Source organism: Solanum stenotomum, chromosome 4 (genome assembly GCF_019186545.1).
Source record: "Solanum stenotomum isolate F172 chromosome 4, ASM1918654v1, whole genome shotgun sequence".
NCBI lineage: Eukaryota > Viridiplantae > Streptophyta > Magnoliopsida > Solanales > Solanaceae > Solanum > Solanum stenotomum.
In genome coordinates this window covers 60,781,474-60,804,603 of record NC_064285.1, presented here as the reverse complement: position 1 = coordinate 60,804,603, position 23,130 = coordinate 60,781,474, and the positions used below count along the sequence as shown (strand labels likewise).

General features: G+C 37.2%; 2 protein-coding genes across 2 annotated transcripts in view; one reads left to right on the top strand and one right to left on the bottom strand.

Moving 5' to 3' along the window:
* The window catches only part of LOC125862923 (probable protein phosphatase 2C 55), a 217,629-nt gene that overhangs the window by 75,502 nt on the left and 118,997 nt on the right, over nucleotides 1-23,130 (bottom strand). The gene's annotated exons all lie outside the window — the stretch shown is intronic.
* LOC125862922 (triacylglycerol lipase 1) lies at nucleotides 323-21,583 on the top strand. The gene is made up of 9 exons (XM_049543042.1): nucleotides 323-540; nucleotides 1,025-1,135; nucleotides 12,114-12,254; nucleotides 18,650-18,760; nucleotides 18,857-19,000; nucleotides 19,085-19,125; nucleotides 19,216-19,292; nucleotides 20,612-20,707; nucleotides 21,123-21,583. The coding sequence occupies exons 1-9, from the start codon at nucleotides 382-384 to the stop codon at nucleotides 21,446-21,448; spliced, it is 1,206 nt and encodes a 401-aa protein (XP_049398999.1). The 5' UTR covers nucleotides 323-381; the 3' UTR covers nucleotides 21,449-21,583.

Here is a 23,130-nt window from a genome sequence, read left to right as displayed (position 1 = left end):
GGGTAAAGGGTAAAATAATATTTTGAAATATTATATAAAGATATAATTGGAAAAAGAAATTAAGTAATAATGGGAACACACCAAATCGGTTGTTCCATAAAATAGGGGTTTTCGTTGTTACGCAACAACGAAATTTAAGAATACAATATAATACATTTTAAATAGCAATCAAAATAAATATTATAGGTATAATAACGATACAATACAATACAATACGATGGGTAACAATAATCAAATGTTTTTATAATTTTAGGCTAGGATTTGGAAAGTCAACAGCAACTTGGTGTGAGAGATAAAAAAGAATATGATTAGCTTGCTCCTCACCTCTGCTGTCGTTGCTTTACAAGCACATGCTTCCAGGTCTCTTCGTGGCCGGAGAAAATGGATCATCCTCGGGCACTTGCCGCGCTTATTATGTTTCTCCTGTTCTCTGTCGGTGATTTCACCGCCGTTCCACAACTCCGGCGAAAGTCTCAAGTTACAGGAGGTCTATGCGCTCACCTCATACAATCTGCTGGTTTCCCTTGCACAGAGCACCAGGTACCCTTTCTATCGCCTCCATCCATGTCTAATGTATATATAACATGCGGATAATCTTCAGCATTAACATCTTTTCCTCATAAATCTCCAATGTATGTGTGTTTAGACAAGGAGCGTTGGGTAAGTTAATTACTGATTAAAAATTGCAGTATAATGATTTATCTCAGCATTGGACTCGTAAGTGTGCCTGAGTTGAGAGATTTAGTTAGAGATGATACATGTATGGCTGATTGATTGATGATTTCTTTTTATCCAAATTGTGGATTTTTTTTCTTTCTGGAGTTCAGTTCAAATATCCTATATGGAAGCTATGAAAAATATGAATTACTTGAATTCGAGGTACATAGAAATATAGACATAGTGTTCCTTGAGATGATATTCTTTTACTTTATGCTGTATTCAATCATAATAGCCCTTGCGTGACACTTTTAGTCGCTGATTCAACTGATTTTTTTTTTTTTTGGTGTGTAATGAATCCACGTAGACTAAGACAAAGGATGGTTTCCTCCTTGGACTTCAACGTGTGTCATCTCGCTCAACAATTGTCAGAGGAGAAATGGGTCTTCCAGTTCTGCTTATCCATGGACTCTTCATGGTAATGTTGCTAACAAATCTTGAACTTCGTTATTTGCTACCTTTTGAATACTAGGACTTTATTGCAGTTTTGTAACCTGTTTGGAACATACTTAAATTCCTATATATATATATATATATTCTTTGTCTCTGCCTGGCTTGTTTGATTTTCAGCACAGTGCTCTGTTGTAGGATCTATGCCCTGAATCTTATAATGATTGGACCAACCTAAGCAGCAGTATTTCTCCAAATCAATCAGAATTTTTTCTCTGTCAGAAGTTTACTATATCTGAATATCGGGTCTTTACTGGTTCAATTGGCTTCAGTTATCACATTCTGGGATGACTTCATGTTCCTAAAAAAGACTGAAGCTTAAAGTTTGAAGGGATAGCAAGAAGTAAATATGTTTTTTTTGAGATAAAAGAGGCATTGTGTCTTCATGAAGGAGATTGTATAAGAATGCTGTTGGAGAGATACCTTTGTGGAGAGCATCTTAGGTTAGGTGAGATAGGTAGGATAACGTCAATGTTCAGCTGAAGCATCTTGAATAGCATTTAATCTCTTCATTTTCATAGATACGTTACCGCCCGTGTCAGCACGGGCTCAATATGAAGAACATTTCGAGTATTTCAAAATTGAATAAATATCAATATATATTTTATTTACAGGATAACAAAATAATGCATCGTGTTGATGCCTAGTTGTGGTGTAGTCTAAGTTGTTGTTGTCTTTGATCATAAGACTGAGATCTGTTACATACTGAGACCTGTTACATAAGTTAGAGAATGTGAAGGATTAGCATTCATGAAAATATCAGATTGGAAAAAGGATTGAATCATGGTTAGTTGTCACACATAAGCATAAGTAAAGATTGTCACTTCTATTCTTAAGTTTATAATAAATACACGTAATCAATCATAAGAGTAGTTTATATATACATGGAAAGGATGCAATAAATAATTTGAAGTGGTTTAAACATTCGGCAGTTGTGTACAGGATCTCAAATCCTTTTATTAGCTTTGCTTTGGTCATCTTCGGCCAAACATAAGTGTATCTCTTCTATTTTATCGCAATGATTTATTCACAGTTTTTAATGATATATTCCCTTCATCTTCTTTTGTTTCTGCACTTCTTCATTCTCTTTTTAACTTCTCAATAGTATTGCGAGCTCTTTTCATTTTATCATCTTCTCAACCGGTATTACAGTTTTCAGCTTTCCTCTTTCACCCTTTGCCCAACTCTTAATCTTTTTCCAAGTTCTTTTGACCGCTTTGTTTCCTCGTTTGACTTAACCTTTTGGAGTTAGAGAGTAACGCGCGGGTGACAAAAGGGTAGAATTCATCTCTTTATCAGAAAGAATAGTGAAGTTTTGCTATGAATTTAACATTTTACTTTACAAGCTCATAGGTACTATAAATTTTACTAAAAGCCACACTCAAGTATACAAAAGCCTAAGTGGCTTTCTTTTCTTCCTGCTTTCTGTCATAGGGAGTAATCTAAGTGGATTCAAACACGTGAAACTGTGGTTCAAACAGCAAAAGAAAAATTGTTTTCATATTCTACTAATTAGTTAAGTATTAATTAATCTGAAAAGTAGCAGACATTTTAATAAAGCAAAAGCTTAAAGTACAACAAAGATAGCCCGTGCCAGCATGGGCCCAACGTAAAGGACATTTTGAATAGTAAATGTCAAGATTTGATACCAATTAGAAGTTGGATTGCATGTACCATAAGATGCAAACCGTAAACATACCAAGATTGAGAAGATAAGCTTATTACATATTAACTGCTTGATGGATTGAGAAGATAAGCTTATTACCTATTAACTGCTTGATGGTATTTGCTAAGAAGTCAAGTTTTACAAAATAGTTATGTACAATATATTTACATAAAAAAATGGGATGCATCCTCTCGGTTGTTGTGATCTTTGACCATAAGATTGAAACCTGTTACGTAAGATAGAAAAAGTGAAAAATTAATATTCATATCATCACAATGACTTGAAATATACGTGCATATATACATAAAAGGTGTTGAACAATTACATCAATAGTTATAATATAACTAATATATCAAGCAAAAGCTGATGAGGCTTGCTAGGTAGTAGTTGTTGCGGGGTAAGTCGAAACAGAGACAAATTAAGACACACATTGTCAAGTCACTTTCTTTGAAACTAAGCACAGAAAAAATGAGCACCTCATGTGATGAGAACTTTATTGCTTTGTCACATTCAATATTAGACAGTCATAATAAGATTAATCCTTCTAAGCTGGGTACAAAGCTTAGACACCAGGCATTATAGTTAATCACACAATGTCTTTATTTCTGAAATTTTGATGGATCCTTAAACTAGTACTCGTCAACAACTCAGAAGACCTGTCCTAAAATATTCTATCACAAAGTGAAATCTTATATAACTGCTTAGTTAAGAAAACAAATGGAAGGAAAGTTAGCAAGAGAAATAAAATTTTGGAAGGTAGAAGAAAACCACAAAGTGACCAAATTCACTTACTTGTAGCCCCTGTTCGTAAAGTTCTCATTTTCTTTTCTCCTCTTCCTTCATTCCAGAATCCAAAAAATAAAAGTAAATAGAGAGAGTTAGCTCTGTCATTCACCAACAGAAAGACAGCTTGATGTAGATAAGGAAATTAGAAAATTACTACATGAGTCTTGGTCGACTATGATTTGGAAGAAGGCTTTCAGGGTGAACATTTATGAAATGTATGGTGATAAGTTCCTCTTCAAATTCCCCAACAAGCACATGGCTGAGCAAACCTTACAAGGGCAGTGGAGTTGGAAGAATGAAACTTTCAGCTTGGAGTGGTGGAACCCAATGGTAGGGTCAAGGGTGTGTACCTAATAGCACGATGTCCACCGGAACTTGGATTAGAATTGTCGGAATCCCTTTGTATCTATGGTTACAAAAAGTCTTCCAAGAAATTGGAACCCTATGTGGGGAATGGGCGGCCACAGCAGAAGAAACAGAGCTGAAGAACCACATAAAATGGGCTAGTATCTTGGTTTCCAACAATGGGAGGAATATACCAAAAGAAGTCTTTACTTGGTTGGTAGTGAAATAGGCAACACTAACTCAGGAGAATCTCATGAATAGGGGCGGACCCACTCGGCAAAAAATTATCCGACATATATATGGTAAATTTTTTGAATTTATGTAGATATAATAATTTTGAACCCCCGTCATGAACAAGAAGAAAGTTGTAGTGTAGTGGTAGATCTCCTTTTAAATAAATTGGCCTTCGCGTCCAGGGTTCGAATCCCATTTAAACCCAAAAAAATCCAAACATTCTGAAAGGTGTCTGCTAACGGAACTAACTTTTTGTACTTGTCCCAACAGGACAACAGTGATTTGGTGGACCACATGGAAAGAGAGAAATTTGACATGTTATGAGAGCATTAGTAGTCCCTTACACAGGATTAAAATGAATTGAATTATCACTTTTTTCTATTGGTGCAGTTCTGAATATGTAGATGATCCTATAACTAGTATAGATATCCTAGGTTCTTTGTATCCTAGGTTCTTGGTGCAGTTCTGAATATGTAGATGATCCTATAACTATTATAGATATCCTAGGTTCTTTGTAAGATGAAGTAGGATCTAGTTTAGTTTTGTTGAGTATACTCAACTGTAGGCAGCTCCATAATGTAAATTTGGGATCCCAGCCTTTAGTGCTGAAGATTTATACACAAAACTGTTACTTTGTCAAAAAATACCAAAAAAGTGGCGATATCTCGAAATGGTGTTAAGTACTATTTTCCAATCTGGTCGGAAAGTAAAATCAGATTTGAAATGATAGAAGAGTTGGTGAAGAAGAAAGGATAGACAAGGACCCAATTAATCCTGTTATTTAGAGGATAATAGATTGTTCCTACTGTTGTGATTTGTGAAGTACAACAATCCCACTTTTCTTAGGATCTGCCAGCAATAGAATACGAGGAAGGGATCAATTCAAAAACTCCCACAGTGTTTAAAAGAGGAGCACATGAGAAGCATGTGATCACTTCAAATGAAATTGAAAAATTGGGCCAGCTTCTGAAGCCCAATAAAGAGCCCATAGTTTCAAGAAAAGGTGGGCCTGGTTTTTCAAGCCTAGTCATTTTTAATAACTTGAGCAATAGCAATGGTTTGGAACAGAATAGATACATCTCTATTGAAACTCCAGAAGTTCAATATCTCCCGGGAACAGAGTCAGCAACCATGCAGATTAGAAATCTATCGATAATTGAGGAGAGGGAGACAACGAATGTGTGGATAGAAGGCGTGTCAGGAAAAGCAACAGTAGAAGTTGAGCAGCAATTAATAGAACAGCTGACAGGGAGTTAGGGGAGAAAGAGACCGACAATATCGAAAATAGATTAATTGAGGCTGGGAGAGAAACTTACTTACTATAGTAGGGGAATGGGATATTGAGGAGGCAGAACCACTGCAAGTCCAGCAACAACAATCGATAATATGCAAGGGAAGAGAAACATCATTGTGGGTGAAGCAAAATATGATCAAACTAGGCAAAGTTCTTAGAGCAGATTTTCTAGGACTTGAAGAAGAAGCTCTGGAACTACTTCTACAGGTTGATAGTTCTCGACAAGTCAGAAGAATGGAGAATGTGAATTTCTGTAAGAAGACAAGATTTAGAGGTTCTCAAGAGCTAAAAAGTCTTGTGTCTTTTGATGTCAAATTCAAAAACAATGGGGATAGGAGCAAGGGGAGAAGTGAAACAAGCAGTAATTGATGAAGTTCAAACTTGTCTCATGGAATGTTACGGGATTGAACAATACGGTTAAAGGAGATTGGTTAAGATTTTAGTGATAGAATGGAATGTAGACATTATTTGTCTGCAAGAAACTAAACTAGAGGGGAATTTATATGAGGAGGTGAAACAAATTTGGGGAGGTCGATGGGTTAGATTTGCTTGCTTAGAAGCTAGTGGCACCAGAGGGGGTATACTGTTGCTACAGGACAGCAAGGCATGGAAGGGAGAAATCATGGAAATAGGTGCTTACTCATAACCTGCAAATTTGAGGCACAATTGCAAGACTTCTCTTGTCATATCACTGGGGTATATGCTCCTAACTGCTACATAGAAAGAAGATTAGTATGGGAGGAGAGTGGGGCAGTAAGGGGTCTGATGGAAGGTCCTTGGGTAGTATGTGGGGATTTTAATGTGGCCAGTTTCATCTCTAAAAAGACCCTTCGGGGTGGCCCAGTGGTTTGGGCTTGGGACTTCCATGTTGGAGGTCTCAAGTTCGAAACCCCTTGCCAGTGAAAGCAAGGAGTTTGCCTTCAAGGTCGAGCTCGTCGCACCGGACTTGCCTAGTGCGGGTAACCTCTCTTCTATGGTTTGCGAGTTATTGCATAGGGGCGGGGGTTTTACCCTGTGCGCACCCAAAGGGTATCGGCTCCGGGTTTCCCTTGTCATAAAAAAAGATTCATCTCCAAAAAGAGAAACTGTCTAAGAAGTTCAGCGGGCATGAGCGAATTATATAATGTCATTGAAGACTTGAAGCAGATTGATAGACAACCTGAAAGATAACAATTATACTTTGTTCAAAGGGGATAACCAGAAGATAGCCTCTAATAGCCTCTAGGATTGACAGGATCTTGTTTTCAGGAGAATGGGATGAAAGCTTCAACAATTTAAAACAAATGCCACTGCAGAGGCTAGGATCTGATCACTCACCTATTGTCTTAGAGGGAGGATTGTGGAACAAGAACAAAAACTACTTCAAATTTGAAAATTGGTGGCTTGGCACAGAAGGATTTAATGATAGAATTAAGGAATGGTGGAGCTCTTTCAACTTTTCTGGAAAGTTGGATTTCATCCTTGTATCCAAGCTTAAAGCTCTCAAAATTAAGCTTAAGGAATAGAGCAAGAGTGAACAAGGAAACCAGGGAACAAGAAGAAGGAATTTACTCAATAAACTGGCAGAGTTTGACAAAATAATGGAAGAAAGAAGGCTTACCGAAGAGGAGACAGAAAGGAGGGCAACAAGTTTGTTGGAGTATGAGGAATTGATTAGAAATGAAGAAATATCTTGGAGGCAAAAGTCAANACCGAAGAGGAGAGAGAAAGGAGGGCAACAAGTTGTTAGAGTATGAGGAATTGATTAGAAATGAAGAAATATCTTGGAGGCAAAAGTCAAGGTCATTGTGGCTAAAAGAGGGTGATAGAAACACCAATTTTTTTCACAAAATGGCAAATGCACACAAAAGGTACAACATTGACCAACTCATGATTTAGGGGGAATTATCTCAAGATCCAGGAACAATTGAAGGGGAAATTGTGGAATATTACAGAAAGTTATATTTTGAAACCACAAGCGGTAGACTAAAAATGCATGTTGCGGAGATGAGGATGTTGAGATGGATGTGTGGGCACACTAGGAGCGATAAGATTAGGAATGAGGTTATCCGGGAGAAGGTGGGAGTGGCCCCTGTGGTGGACAAGCTGAGGGAAGCGAGACTGAGATGGTTTGGGCATGTGAAGAGGCGGTGCGCAGACGCCCCAGTGAGGAGGTGCGAGGGGCTGGTGGTAGAGGGTACGCGGAGGGGTAGAGGTAGGCCTAGGAAGTAGTGGGGAGAGGTGATTAGACAGGACTTGGCTCAGCTTCACATCACCGAGGACATGACNAAGAAAAAATGAGCCAAAGAGTTGAGGGATTTTAGACCAATCAGTTTGATAGGCAGTATATACAAGTTATTTTCCAAAGTACTGGTAGAAAGGTTAAAAGCTGTGATAGCCAAGTTGATTGATCCACAACAAATGGCCTTCATCAAAGGTAGACATATTATGGATGCAATGCTAATAGCTAATGAAGTTGTTGACTCCAGTCTAAAGCATAAAAAGCCTGGAATCTTGTGTAAGCTAGACATGGTGAAGGCATATGACCATGTTGACTGGGAGTACTTATTGGATTCTATGAGAAGAATTTGCTCAAAAGTGGATACAATGGGTCTAATATTGCATCTCAACAGTAAGATTTTAAGTGCTTATCAATGGCACACCGCATGATTTTTCAGTGCAGAAAGGGGTTTAAGACAAGGTGACCCTTTGTCACCCTGTCTCTTCTTAATAGCTATGGAGGGTCTTAGTAGCATGATCAAAACAACAAATATGAATGGGTGGCTCAGAGGATTTGACGTGGCCAGAATTGGAGAAGGGAATTTGGAGATAACTCACTTGCAATATGCCGATGATACTCTGATACTATGTGATGCTGAAGAGGATCAACTCAGGACCTTGAGGGTGATTTTGGTACTTTTTGAAGGGATTTCTGGGTTGCACATTAATTGGAGGAAAAGTTTCCTATATCCAATTAATGAGGTGCAAAACATGGAGATTTTGAATGCAATCCTAGGCAGGTAATTGGGGTATCTACCCACCATCTATCTAGGGATGTCATTGGGAACAAAAACACAATCAACTGAAATATGGAATAGTGTAATTGAATGGTGTGAAAAGAAATTGGCAAGATGGAAGACTTAGAATCTCTCCAGGGGAGGCAAACTAACTCTCATCAACTCAGTCCTTGATTCACTCTCAACCTACATGATGTCTATTTCCCCATTCTAGATGAGGTTATTAATATGTTGAACAAGGTGAGGAGGAAGCTTCTCTGGCAAGGAAACAATGAAAGGAAGGGTTATAATCTGGTCAAATGGGAAGCAGTAATAATTGGGAAAAGACAAGGGGGATTGGGAATCAAGAACTTGTAATTCCAAAGCAAGTCCCTTAGAATGAAGTGGTCATGGAAGTATAGCAATGAGAACCAGACTCTATGGAGGAATGTTATTAATGCTAAGTATGGAGAGGAAGACCACTGGACGATGAAAGAAATAACAACACCCTATGGAGCTAGTTTATGGAGGTCTATTAGAATATTATGGAAAACCAACATTAAGGTTAAAGTTGTAAATGGGGCTAAAACTGATTTTTGGAAAGATGAATGGCATGAGGCAGGAAGACTGGAAAATCTGTTCCCCAGATATTCATGCATTAGTCTCTCATCAACAAAAGACTATTGTAGAATTTTGGACATCCCTTGGATGGAGATTAACTTTAGAAGGCATCTAAATGACTGGGAGATCCAAAGCGTTGCAGATTTCTTCAATATTATCGAACAATTCAATGGACTGGAGGTAGGTCAAGATACCTTATGGTGGAAAGATAATAAGAAAGGTCAGTTCAAAGTAAGTAATGCTTACATGTGGATGAATCAAACACCTCAATGCATAAGTAATTGCTCATGGAAAGGCGTCTGGAAAAACGAAACTCCACACAAAGTAGCCTGCTTTATCTGGTTGCTACTTGCTAGCCAAGGAAGCAGCTCTCACGCAAGACAATCTGATGAGGAGAAGGATACCACTTTGTCCTAGGTGTTCTTTTTTTGTGGGGAAATGGCTGAGACAGTTAATCATTTATTTCTTCATTGCTAAGTCACTGGACAGCTATGGAGGATTTTCTTAAATCTCAAAGGCATCTCATGGACTATGCCTGGAAATATTACCAAAGCAACGCAGAGCTGGGAGGAAGCTGGTGTGCAAGAAAAAAACAGAGATATATGGAGAATTGTCCTTGCCTGTATCTGGTAGACAATTTGGAAGGAGAGGAATGCTAGATGTTCTGATAGCATAGAGAATAGTTTGCAAAAGATTAAGCTAAACTGCCTTTTGTTACTATGCTTTTGGTGTAATCAAATATATTCAAATGACACTATCTCCATAATTGATGTTCTAGATTCAATTTAGATAGGAGTTGGCAGGATTTTGAAGTAAAATTTGTAAATATGGTTTTCAGTACAACCTATGTACTGTTTGTGAGAAATATACGAAGTTAACTGTTCAAAAAAAAGAAATTTTACTATTAAACAAAACAGTGGAAAAACAGTTTTGAATATGTCAATGTAGGAAACTCACCCAATTTGGATATCTTGCAGATGGTTATAGAGCTGCCACCTCTTGCCAAAATAAATGGATGAACTTCCATTGATAGAGGCAAGGATTCATGAACTTTAATTTCTATGGAAGTTTCATGATAATTTATTCAAAATAATTGAAATAAGATGAGGAAAAAGCTAAACCTGTTTCAAATATAAGTAATGAGTCTCTCATGAGAGGAAATTTTGCTCGCTTGAAACATTAGCAGCCTCATAGGTCGATCCATTAATCAATTTGATAATAATTAAGCGGGCAACACGATACTATATGCTCGTTTCTGCTTTGTTTGCTCGTTAATCTGCGCTGGCAGAGCCTCTTTCCTATTATCTTGCATTACTCTTTATCATTTTGGTTCAATATTTCAACAACACTAGTCTATTTGCTGATTTAAAATTTGAATTATATGTTTAACATTGATTAATATGCATATATGTCGACATATTTCAGCTTCTTTAGCCTCTGACTCAATCTCTCAATTTATGGTTTCAGTGTTTCTGTTTCCTCCAACAATCCTTGTTGGGTTTCAAGAGGTTCATGAGTTGCTGTTTTGCATGTAATAATCATTGTTGGATCCTTGAAAGCATTCACTTTCACTGCTCAAAAATTTCATAGATAATCAAAGGGATAAAGCATTCACTTTGAAATTATATCTGAATCGGAAAAGGGTACGTGTGTGGTGAATTACAGAGAGAAAGGCATGTATACAATGCACGGAAATGGAAATAAGGCTTATCACTTTGGCAAGCTGAAATGAGGAAAATACCCTCATTTTTCAGTTGAATGACAAATAACCAGACATGTTGAAACTGTCCTTTCTATTATATAGAAATAAAGAAACAAAGCAAATGATGTGTCAGTAGAATAGTTCTGTTAATCTCAAACTAGCTCAATCTTATTAGATGTATTGTATGGTTGTTTAATGTTGTATCTGCTATATTGCCTTACTTTTGAAGTACCTTCTTGGTACTCAACAATCAATTATATACCTTATCTTATAATTTTTTTATCTACTATTTGACCTTACTTCATTAGGAAACGCAACTCAAAGTTAATGTTTTTGGATCTTAGTGTTAGTGTTCCACATCGGCTGAGGGAGCGGGTTGTTGTTTCCTTGTATGGTTTTGGGTAATCCTCATCTCAATAGCTTTAGAAGTTGAGTTCAAGGATGCACATTGAGCTTGAGTTGAAATTTTAAATTCAGGGTTTGAGGCTATGGTTGTTCAGGTTCATTTTCTTTTGCATATATTCAGGATTTTAATGATTAATAGTAAGATAGTGCAATGTAGAATAAAGGCGTTCAGGATATTTGCAGCTTTTATGTTTTGGAGTCTCAATAAATTGAGCATTTATGTAGTAATAACAAATAACCATCCTGTTCAGAGACTTTATATGAAAAACAATATTCTTTGGCACTCAGGTAATAGTAGCAGTAAAGAAGTCATGCTCTGTTTCTTCTGTTAGTTTGGATGCCGGGTGGCCATAACATGCCATAAACACATTTCTCAGAATAATCAGTGAGAAACAAATTTAATTACTACAACAATGTCTATTTGGGCCATTTTCTAGTACAATCACAATTCTCTATTATGAGCGGTGACTAACCTCCATCTTATGGGAACTTCAGTCTTGAAAGTTCAGATCATTTTATATTCAGCTAGTACTGCTTCCACTGATACGTTTCTTTGCATGTAAGGAACTTATGTAGATGCTCAATTTAGATAATTTTAAATCATCTGAAGAAAAAGGAAGTGTTTGAAATACTCTCAAGCTGTATCAGAACACACAGCTCAGTAACTAGAGCTAACCATTTCCCAATTCACCAAAGGTAGCATACCCATGTTTACTAGTCATTCGAAAAGTAAGAGTTAAGTTGGAGTTCTTTAAGGTAGCAAGTCATTTGGATTGTAACAGTACAGTTTATAGTTCTTTGCTTGAAGCATACCAATATCCTACAAGCAAGTACAGAGCGATACTTGCATTTATGGTACAGTTGACGACTGATCTATTCCCCAACAACTGAACTTTTGCAGAATCTTGATTTATGCAGGCAGGTGATGCATGGTTCATGAATTCTGCTAGTCAGTCATTGGGCTTTATCCTTGCTGATCAAGGTTTTGATGTCTGGGTTGGAAATGTGCGTGGCACACATTGGAGTCATGGGCATGTATCTTTATCAGTGAAGAATAAGGTATTATTTCTATCTTATGTATGTATAATGTATACGAATAGTTTTCTAGTTTTGCATATGTTTTGTCCTTCATGAGGTAGTCTAGAAGCTGCCAGGAATCATACTTGATGGGTTCAACCATTATTCTTTAGCACTGAATCCATTGCACAGTGGAATTATGGGTTCAAATATTTTTCAAAATTTTAGTGATCTTTTACCTATATATCTATACACTGTTTGAAAAATGATATATTCAGCTGAACACATTCATTTCACATTGCATCCCCCACATGCATTTGTTTTGCATGCCACGGCGTAGCCTTTGTTTTCCTGCCTTCTTAAAGGGTCGGCTATCTGTGACATCGGAAATAAAAGGCTGAGTCATGGAAAGTCTACGGTAGACCCTGGTGGTTTTCTTTGGTGATGATAATAATAATCACTTTTTGCCTCTTAAATTATCTACAATAATTTTTGCAAAATTGAAGGAGAGAACACTGTATATAGGAGTCAAATGATAAGCGGAACAGCTCCAAAGAAGGAATCTAACTGTGCGAAGCTGAGATGCTCAACTGGAACAACCCCCACTTGGAGTTAAATTGTCTTGAAGTTTTAAATCTGTTGTACACGGGAACATGGTACATGATCTGGGCTTAGGCTATTGTGTCATATAATAACAGAAAATTGAAGAACAAGAAACAAGAGTAATGTCAAATTATGCTCAATTAGTCATTTATCAAACATGAGTTGCACTCTTAAGCTACTCTGCAAACAGATCTTGCGGAAGGAACAATGGAGGAACTATTTTATTGATCTCTTTTGTTTTTGCTTCAACTGGAAAAAGAATACAAGCTTGACTATATATAGTCTACAATTAGCTCATTCAGCTGTCATCTTTCCTCTAATCTAACCAACACAAATTAGACAGCTAACAACTCCACTAACAGTGAGTGACTATAACTAACTAACTTTGGCTAGTTTTAATACTCCCCCTCAAGCTGGAGGGTGAAAAATATCGAGAACCCCCAACTTGGATAACAAGAACTGTGTTGTGCGACTCCCAACCCTTTTGTCAACAAGTCTGCAAGCTGAAACTTAGTGGACACATGAACTGGATGTATGAGGCTTTCCTTGAGCTTTTCCCTAACAAAATGATAGTCGATCTCGATGTGTTTCCTGCGTTCATGGAATATAGGATTCGCAGCAACCTGTATAGTTGCCTTGCTATCACAGTAGAGCTGTATAGGAGTTAATACATTCACAGATAAGTCCTTCAATAATCCAACCATCCAGATGACGTCAGCAACTGCATCAGCCATGCTGCGATATCTGCTTCTGCTGAGCTACGACTTACAGTCTGTTGCTTCTTGGATTCCCAAGAAATCAATGAAGCACCTAGTTGTAGAACAAAACCTGTGACTGATCTCCTCGTATTAGGACAGCCAGCCTAGTTTGAGTCACAGTGTACTACCAAATTTTCTATGGGACAATTTCTCAGGAATATGCCCAACCCTAACCCTGGTGAACCTTTACCATATCTTACCACTCTTAATGCAGCCATCCAATGTGATTGCTTAGGCTGTTGCATAAACTGCCTCAGCAATTGGACGGCAAAACAAATGTCTGGCCTAGTAATTGTCAAGTAAATCAATTTCCCAATGAGCTTTTGATATCTGCATGTGTCTTCAAATAAAGGATCATCATGGACTCCTGTGCACTCATAACTGTAGTAGGCTTAATATTGGCCTCCAGTGGTATGTGAGTAGGTTTGGCTCATGCTAATCCTACATCAGATATAAGTTCCAATGCATACTTCCTCTGATTCATCAAAATCCCATGTTGAGACCTCAAAACTTCAATTCCTAGGAAATACTTTAATTCCCCTAGATCTTTGACTTTGAACTAACTGTGCAAATACTTCTTTGCATCATCAATAAGTTTAATGTTGCTTTCTGTAAGTAGAATATCATCTACGTATATCAATAGGATCACAATATCACCACCATAGTGTTTAGTGATGAAAGAATGATCATGTGAGCTTTGCTTATAGCCTGCATCAAGCAGGGCAGTGATCAATTTAATGTTCCACTGTCTTGAAGCTTGCTTAAGTCCATATAGTGACATTAATAATTTGCACACTCTAGTCTCCCCCTTACCATGAAATCCCTGAGGCAAAGACATATAAACTTCCTCATATAGGTCTCCTTGTAAGAATGCATTGCTTACATCCATTTGAAAGAGATTCCAATCCTTAGATGCTGCCACACTTATAACTGTTCTAACTGTTCCCATCATTGCTACTGGTGAAAAGGTTTCATGGTAATCCAAACTTTCCTTTTGAGTGTATCCTTTTGCTACCAATCTTACCTTGTACTTGTCAATTTCTCCATTAGCGTTGAGCTTGACTTTGTATACCCACTTGGATCCTATGGGGTGCTTACCAGGTTGCAATGGCATTAGTTCCATGTCTGATTCTCCTCTAGGGCATTGATTTCTTGCTGCATGGCATCAACCCATTAAATATGTTGAGATGCCTCTTCAAATGTTCTTGGTTCTTGGACAGCTGAAAAAGAGCTCAAATAGGCCTGATATTTTCTAGATAAGTGTTTATAACCAATGTAGTTAGCAATGGGATATGTGCAATTTGTTACAGATTTAGCAGAAGTAACATAATCATTGAGCCATATAGGTGGTTTAACACTTCTTGAAGGTCTTCTTGGAATAACTGGAGGTGGAACCACTTGTGCATCATCAGGGACATCTGCATGAACAACTTCATTGATGGCTGTAGGATACCCTGGTGGATCATCATCAGCACCTGCAAGTTCCATAGCTCCTGAACTTGTGGTTGTAGTGGTCTCAACAGTCAAATAATGTGGATTTTTAACTTGTACAACTTCTTGCATGATTGTATCAGGAAAGTAAACATTTTCCTGAGTATGGTTTTCTTCAACGGCCAAATCATTTACAGCTCCAAGTGGTGTGATAGCAAACATATCTTCAACCTCACAATGTGTTCGATCCTTAAAAGGAAACATTATTTCTTTGAATGTTACATCTCTGCAGACAAACAGAAGTCCAGTATCACATTCATATAGCTTGTATCCCTTTTGGTTCTCACAAAAACCTATCATGACTGCTCTTCTAGCCCTTTCTTGAAATTTATCACCTCTAGGCAGCACACTAGCAAAACAAAGACATCCAAAGACTTTTAGGTGATCAATCTTTGGTTGTTTCCCAAATAACTAAGTAGTATCCTACTTGGTAAAGGATTGTATTCTAGGGTCTATAAATAGGGTCTCAATGTAATAATGTAAACGACAACAATATAATAATATTCTTTTCTTATATTTCTTACATGGTATCAGAGCAGGTCCCGTCTCACCCGATGTTGGGACCCCCAAAATCAAAATTGCCCACGCACCAGATGCTAAGCACTGAGCATGAGGTGGGGTGTTAAAGAATGACAAAAGTCCCACATCGGTGGTTAATGAGATGGGTAGACTCCTTACAAGGCTTGGGCAATCCTCCTCCCTTTGAGCTAGCTTTTGGGGTGTGAGTTAGGCCTAAGACCTAATTTAACATCATTTAAGACCAGTGAAGGTAGTTTGTTTATCGGATACACAACAGTTCTTATACATTCCCCCCTAGAATCAGATGGGTATTCCACTCTGAAACTTCAAGGCTCTAGCCACCTCTACAATGTGTTTATGCTTTCTTTCAACTGGCCCATTTTGTTGAGGAGTGTAAGCACAACTAGTTTGATGAATGATTCCTTTTGAACGAAATAAATCAACACATTGAGAATTAACAAATTCCCTACCATTATCAGATCTAAACATTTTAATAGACACATCAAACTGATTCTTTATTAATGACAGGAAATTTTGCAACACAGTGAACACTTCACTCTTTGACTGAATTAAGCAGACCCAAGTATATCTACTGTAGTCATCTACCAATGTAACAAAATAGTGCTTCATTCATATGTAGGCCTTTTATAAGGCCCCCAAACATCCAGGTGGACTAAATCAAAACAGGCTATAGTCTTAGTGGTACTACTTCGAAATTTAAGTCTATGTTGCTCAGATAATGGACATATGTGACAGGTGTCATGGACATGGGAATGCACTTTCCTCGGAAGAGAGGAAATGTGTTGCATAGCTGCACAAGATGGATGTCCAAGTCTGTAATGCCATAAAATATCTTCTACACTGCTAGAGATCTTAGTTGAAAGATTTGTTGATGTATCTGAAGTTGGACTAGTGATAGATTCTTTGAGAATGTATAAGCCTTCTCTTTCCTTACCAATCCCCATGACCTTGCCATTGGAGAGTGCCTGAAATATACAAAACTCAGGGAAGAAGGTAACAACACACAAGATAATTCTCTGGTTAGCTTGGAAACTGAGAGTAAATTGAATTTAAACTCAGGAACATGCAACACATTGTGTATAGCTTGATCTCCCATAATCATTGTCTTTCCTTCATTGTTGATTTGAGACATGTCACCTGTAGGAACCTGGACTTAAAAACAGCATGTGGACTTCTAAGTGAAGTAAGAAGTTCCTTAAATGGAGTAACATGATGAGATGCACCTGTATCAATAATCCCGTCATGCACTAAGGCACTGGACAGTAAAGCAGGGATACCTGCTAGATTAGCTGAATACTGTGATGGCTCTTCATTCCCCATCATGTGCAACATCTAATCATATTGACGATCACTGAAGAAATGGCCCTGTGAGGAGGACGGCTTTGCTGAAGTGTAAGTGGAGTTAGCTCGAGGCCTGAACCCTGATGAACCACCTCTAGCAGCAGGCCTCGGTGGTCGATAACCACCTGAGTAATGTTGAAATCGACCCTGAGGTCTGTATCCAGTGGGCTGATTCTGAGTATTTCCAAAAGAGTTGGAACCATCACCTTGAACACCTTCATTAGATCTAGAATATCCTGCACCATCATTACTATTGTCCCTCTTATGACTCTGGAATCCAGGAGGATAACCAATCAAGCGATAACAATTGTCCTTTTTATGGTTTCGATACCCACGATATTCACAAAAAAGATCAAACCTCTGAAGACCACCTGAAGCTCCAGGTTCCTTCTTAGGAGATGGTTTATAGGTTTGTGATTTCTCTGCTAGCAAAGTCACTGCCTCCTTGGCATCAACAACTCCTAAAGTTCTTTGGCTCTCCTCTTGTGATACTACAGCCTAAGCTTCATTCACAGTAAAAATAGGATTCCTTGCCAGAATACTACTTCGAATTTGACTATAATTTTCATTTAGGCCCATAAGAAATTGCAGCAGTCTTTGAAATCTTAAATGCTCCAAATAAGGTCGTGATTCCCCACAGTCACACTGAGGCAATGGTGCCATGATATCTAATTCATGCCATGAATCCTTCAATTTAGAGTAATAAGTAGTTACAGAATCCATACCTTGCCGTAAGGTTGCAATATCAGTCCAGAGATGGTAAATTCTCGTTAGATTCGATCGATCAAAACGCTCCTTGAAGTCAAGCCAAACTTGTTTCGCATGTGAAGCATATAGGATCTTCAGCATTAGTTCAGCTGCAACCGTACAACCGATCCATGAGAGGACAATCGCATTGCAGTTTTCCCACAATTCAGCCAATTCACCTTTGTACTGATGCTTTGCACATGTTCCATCGATGAATCCCAGCTTGCCTTTGCCTCGAAGATAAGCTTTGCTCAATCAAGGAGTAGTCTTCGATCCCTTATTTTCCTTAGGTGTACCCATGTAGTTCCTATTTACAGAGGATTGGGAGGTGTTTCGGAGACCATATTTTGTAGGTTCTCCTTTTTTTGGCACATCTCTTGTATATGGCCAAGTTGGCCTTGTTATTATGAATGAAATACTTTACTTGATTAAAAAAACAGAATTAAGGAGCAGTGACAGAAATAACACAATACATAGCATGTAGTGATTAAGATATATTCAGCAAATGAGTAGATAAATCATGCACTTTTAGTATGTAAACTAGTAAAAAATCATCAACAATTTGCATATGATACACAAGTTTTTAAGAATTCAAGTTGGCTCAACAACTCTGTTTGAAAGTTGAAACTACGATGATATTCTTCTTTCCACATCAAATCTTCATAGATAACCTAAGTAATATCGTATATTTTTACTTATTTTTTTGCCAGTTTAATATACTTCTGCTAATGATGTTAGCTATGCCAGTGAACTCTTTTTCATGCTTAACCAATATATTTGTCATATTGGACAGAGAATGTGTCAGTTATTGCCAGATATTTCATGCTTTTCTTTGTTCTTATGAAAATATAAATTATTGCAGAAATCATATATGCAGTTCCTGATGATGTGCTAGTTACCAAATAAAGACAACTGTTTGTATTGGAAATGTCTTACATCCTCTATTGATTGTCTTAGGAATTTTGGGACTGGAGCTGGCAAGAGTTGGCTCTTTATGATCTTGCAGAAATGATTCGATATGTCAATAAGATCACAAAAGCAAAAATATTTGTTGTAGGACATTCACAGGTTTGATTCTTTCATAGCATCTATGTCTTATGTAACTGTAAGGTTTTCTATCATTGACATAGCATCTTATGTTTCTTTTCCTCATTTTATATTCAGGGAACAATCATGTCTCTTGCTGCTTTTACTAAGCCAGATATTGTGGATATGGTCAAAGCTGCAGCACTCCTTTGCCCTATATCATATTTGGATCATATCACCTCAGATTTTGTGCTTGGATTAGTCAAAATACGTCTTGATGAGGTGAAGAAATAGTGGCTCGCCATGTTAGTCTCACTATATATACGACTTCAGAAATACTCTGACAAATTTTATGGTATGCATTAGGTAATTCTTGCATTGGGGATCCATCAACTTAATTTCAAAAGGTTCTGCAGAATCTTTCACTTCTTTATCCAGTGTTCTTATGATCTTCTAGTGCCTTCCTTTAAACTTTTGACACATTATAATTTTTGCAGTAATATGGGGACTCAAATCATGGATATGATGTGCGATGGGCATATTCACTGTGACATCTGGCTTAGTGCTATTACAGGTTCTTCTTTATTATACATTCTCCACTTCTAGGCATTTCCTACTTGTTCTGTACAAGTTCTCTATTGTACTTCTTAAGTTGGATATCAAGGTATAGGTTTAGCCGGTTGATGTCAAAAAAAAAAATTGGTTGGTTCTACCATTCTTTTGTCACTAGCATCTTACTGAGACATTTGTTTGCTCTATTATCTCTGCAATTTGGTAAAATGATTATTTTTCTGATTTTAACTTCCCATCATAAGCTTAGATTGGTCAATTGCTAGTCTGAATGGTTCGGCTATCTTAAGCAAGAATTGGCCAGTTTAAGAGAATATAGATTCTAGTAACATCTTAAAAGTCAGCCTCCAAGTAATTTCGAATGTGTCCTCTATGTGAACTTAGTTTGCTGCTTAAAAGTTTCAACTGCCACTCACACTAGAGGATTCAATTTTTCATTATATGACTAGCCTTGGAACAGCAATACTTCAAGATTTGATTGAGTACGTTGGATATCCCTACTCCTATTTTAGCAACTATATACTCCCTCTGTCCCATTTTATATGACTTACTTTCCTTTTCAAGTCTGTCCCAAAAAGAATGACACATTTCTATATTAAGTAACAATATAACTTTAAAATGTTCATTTTACCCTTAATGAAATGATTCTAGTCACACAAATATCTATAACTTATTTTAGACCACAAGTTTCAAAAGTCTTTCTTTCTCAAACTCCGTGCCAAGTCAAACTAACGCATATATATTAGGACGGAGAAAGTAAGATTTAGCTATATTAGGCAACAATTCAGTTGATGTAACATAATTAGGCAACTTTATTGAGGATAGTATCCGGAAATCAATGGCAAAAGGAAATGTTGGAAGTAATGTAACACTGTTTCTTAAATACATAAGGATTGGAAGATTGTTCTAAAGCATTTTTAAGCTTTCTGCCTAACTATAGTTTTTTACAGTGGTTGAAAAACAAATAACCTGAGCAAGTTTGCTTGAAGTACTTGATAGTCATGTTCAACTTCATGCATAGCATATTGGTTTATCCTTATATAGCAGGTTGTTTATTTATATGGTGTACTGGGCTTGGTCATGGAATTCATTATCAAAATATTTCATCCCAAATTGGAATTTTTTTTCTTGCTTTGTAATATTCAGCTCACATTAATTTAGTTTCATTATTTTATTCACCATTGATATTTTTTATCTCTATTGATGGTAGTATGGGCTGCTTTATATTTTTTTCCTTTCTTCTAAATGAAGCACTAAACTATCTCAAAAGTATGAACTGTACTATGTCTTTCCGTACTTTCTGGATGATCAATATTCATGCAGGCAAGAATTGTTGCTTCAATGATTCACGGATTGATTTCTATCTTGAATACGAACCTCACCCATCATCCTCGAAGAACTTGCATCATCTCTTTCAGAGTATGTACATACTTTCAGATTATGCAAAATATAATATGCTATTCTTCTTATTATTTTTTTCCAGTGGGATGGGAAATAGTGAGTTTGGCCCCTGGGGTTGGGGTGACAAGGACTGGATGTCAGATCCAGTTTAAATCTAGAACCTTGACCACTAAACGAGTACTTTGGGTTTTGTCTCCTATTCCCTGTTCATCTCAATTTCTTGAATCAGCTATTTTCAGTTTTCATTTTGTCAATATCTCCCGAACAAGGTTTAAATGAGGTCTCTCCTCCTCTTGGGCTCTGTTTTACATCCTTAGTTTCGCCAAATATGTCGATGCTGTTATGATCTGTGCTACTTTGAGTGTGTTCATGTGTAGGGCAACTGCTCATATCGTCATTCTCGTCCTTATTTTCCTGATCCAAAATTTTGCAGTGATCCGTAAAGGGAGTTTTGCTATGTATGATTATGGAATGTGGAAGAACCTCATGCGCTATAACCAACCAAAGCCCCCGGTATTTGATATCAGCCAGATTCCCACATCATTGCCATTGTGGATGGGTTATGGGGGCAATGACGCGTTAGCAGATGTCATCGACGTCCAACATACACTAAAGGGGTTGAAATCCAAGCCAGATCTGCTTTATATTGAGGAATATGGTCATATTGACTTCCTCCTGAGTACAAGGGCAAAAACAGATGTTTATGACGATATGATTAGATTTTTCAATTCTGTACAAAAGGTTAGCAGTTTTAAATAGTGGCTGATTAGTATGTGTCATGTGTGGTGGCCCTGGCCTCTTCCTTGTCCATAGTCTTGTACATAGGATGATGATGTAGCTCGTGCTACCTCTTCAGATCCAAATAATTTCTGGCAAATAAGGTGTGTATATAAAACCATTACCAATCATTGTATATGTGGTTTAAAAGTGTGCAGCTCAATCAGTTCCTTCAGTTTTTAGGCAAAAGCTACTCCCTAAGCACATCTAATCATTGTTGTAAGGAATTTGCTACCTGTTGGCTTTGCCACTGCTTAATGCTCTCCTCCGCCCATTGTCAAAAACAGTCTGTCATTTCCACAGATTTAGAAATGTCTTTTTTGAATCTGCTGAGTGCTGAGGAAACATTGAGGGATTGTTTGGTACGGAGGAAAATATTTTTTTATTTCTTATGTTTGGTTTGTCAAAGTTTTCTGAAAATGTTTTCTAGGAAAACAAATTTCTTAAAAATGAGGAAAAATGACTTCCCTAGTGCAGTAGACAACATAAGTTTCACAATTAGCATTAAATGTGTCTCCACCCTCCAGCACACCTCAACTCCAACTCTACCTTGGTAGCCTCCATCCCCACCATTCCACACCCCTACTCTCACTTCCATCTTTCATAATATTTGTTTAGATATAAAATCCCCCCACATGACCCCCCACCCCACCCCCATTGTCTTCTCCAAATCCCATACCGTTTTACTGAAACACCTGTACATACCCCGTTTCCCTACCCCCACCCATTGTCTTCTCCAAATACCTTTTTCTTTTTTTTTGCTAAAACATCTGGGAACACACCCATCTACACGCTGTTCCTTTTTTATTAGTGTCTTCTTCAAATATTTTTTGTTTTTTTAATTCTAATTAGCAAGTTTAGAATTCACCAAAAATTAAACTTGCTTCTCAGTAAATATTAAATTCTTTTATGAAAGAATCTCATTAATAATTTAATATTTAAATTTTGAAATGGGTCTATTCCTAAATTTCTAAAATAGTTTCCATCATTTTCCATCATTTTACTATAATTATTTTTATTCAACAAGTTGGATATTTAAGTTTGCAGAAATGGTGGTTGATAATGGGAAAGAAGAAGAAAAAAAATAAAAAAAATGACTAAAAAGGTCTTTCACGCGCACTCAACGAGTGTATTACACTCACTAAGACATGTAAGCAAAAAGTGTCAAAATGACATAGCAAGACCGTACATGAGGTGTCTAAAATGAACATTGACCACTTGACGTGCCTAAGTGAAACGTCGTGCCAACTTTAAGGGGTCACTGATGGGTTAGGCCTTTTTGGGATAGTGGAGTATTTAAACATGTTAATGCATGCATTAAATTCCTTGCGTTACTAATACCTAGAAATTCATAGTATTAGTATAGAGTATATAACCAAAAAAAAAAACATTAGTTATACATAGCATAAAAAAGGTACAACATCAGAAAGCATTAGTTATGCATAGCATAAAAAAAAGTATAACATCGGAAAGCATTAGTTATGCATAGCATAATAAAAGTACTATAACAAACAAGGTATTATTAATACACATAATTAATACCTACATTATTTTTGATAATACAATCTACTAAATGACCCCTTACATATTAAGTCATTCATTTATCTCCTTTATTGGAGTTACTATGAAGTACTATTGACATTTTGTTGAAACCGTAGGCAACC

Coding starts and splice junctions, on each gene's coding strand:
- LOC125862922 (XM_049543042.1), top strand. CDS start 382: ATGGATCATCCTCGGGCACTTGCCGCGCTTATTATGTTTCTCCTGTTC. Junction 541..1,024: donor TCCCTTGCACAGAGCACCAG/GTACCCTTTCTA, acceptor GAATCCACGTAG/ACTAAGACAAAGGATGGTTT. Junction 20,708..21,122: donor CTTGCATCATCTCTTTCAGA/GTATGTACATAC, acceptor AAAATTTTGCAG/TGATCCGTAAAGGGAGTTTT.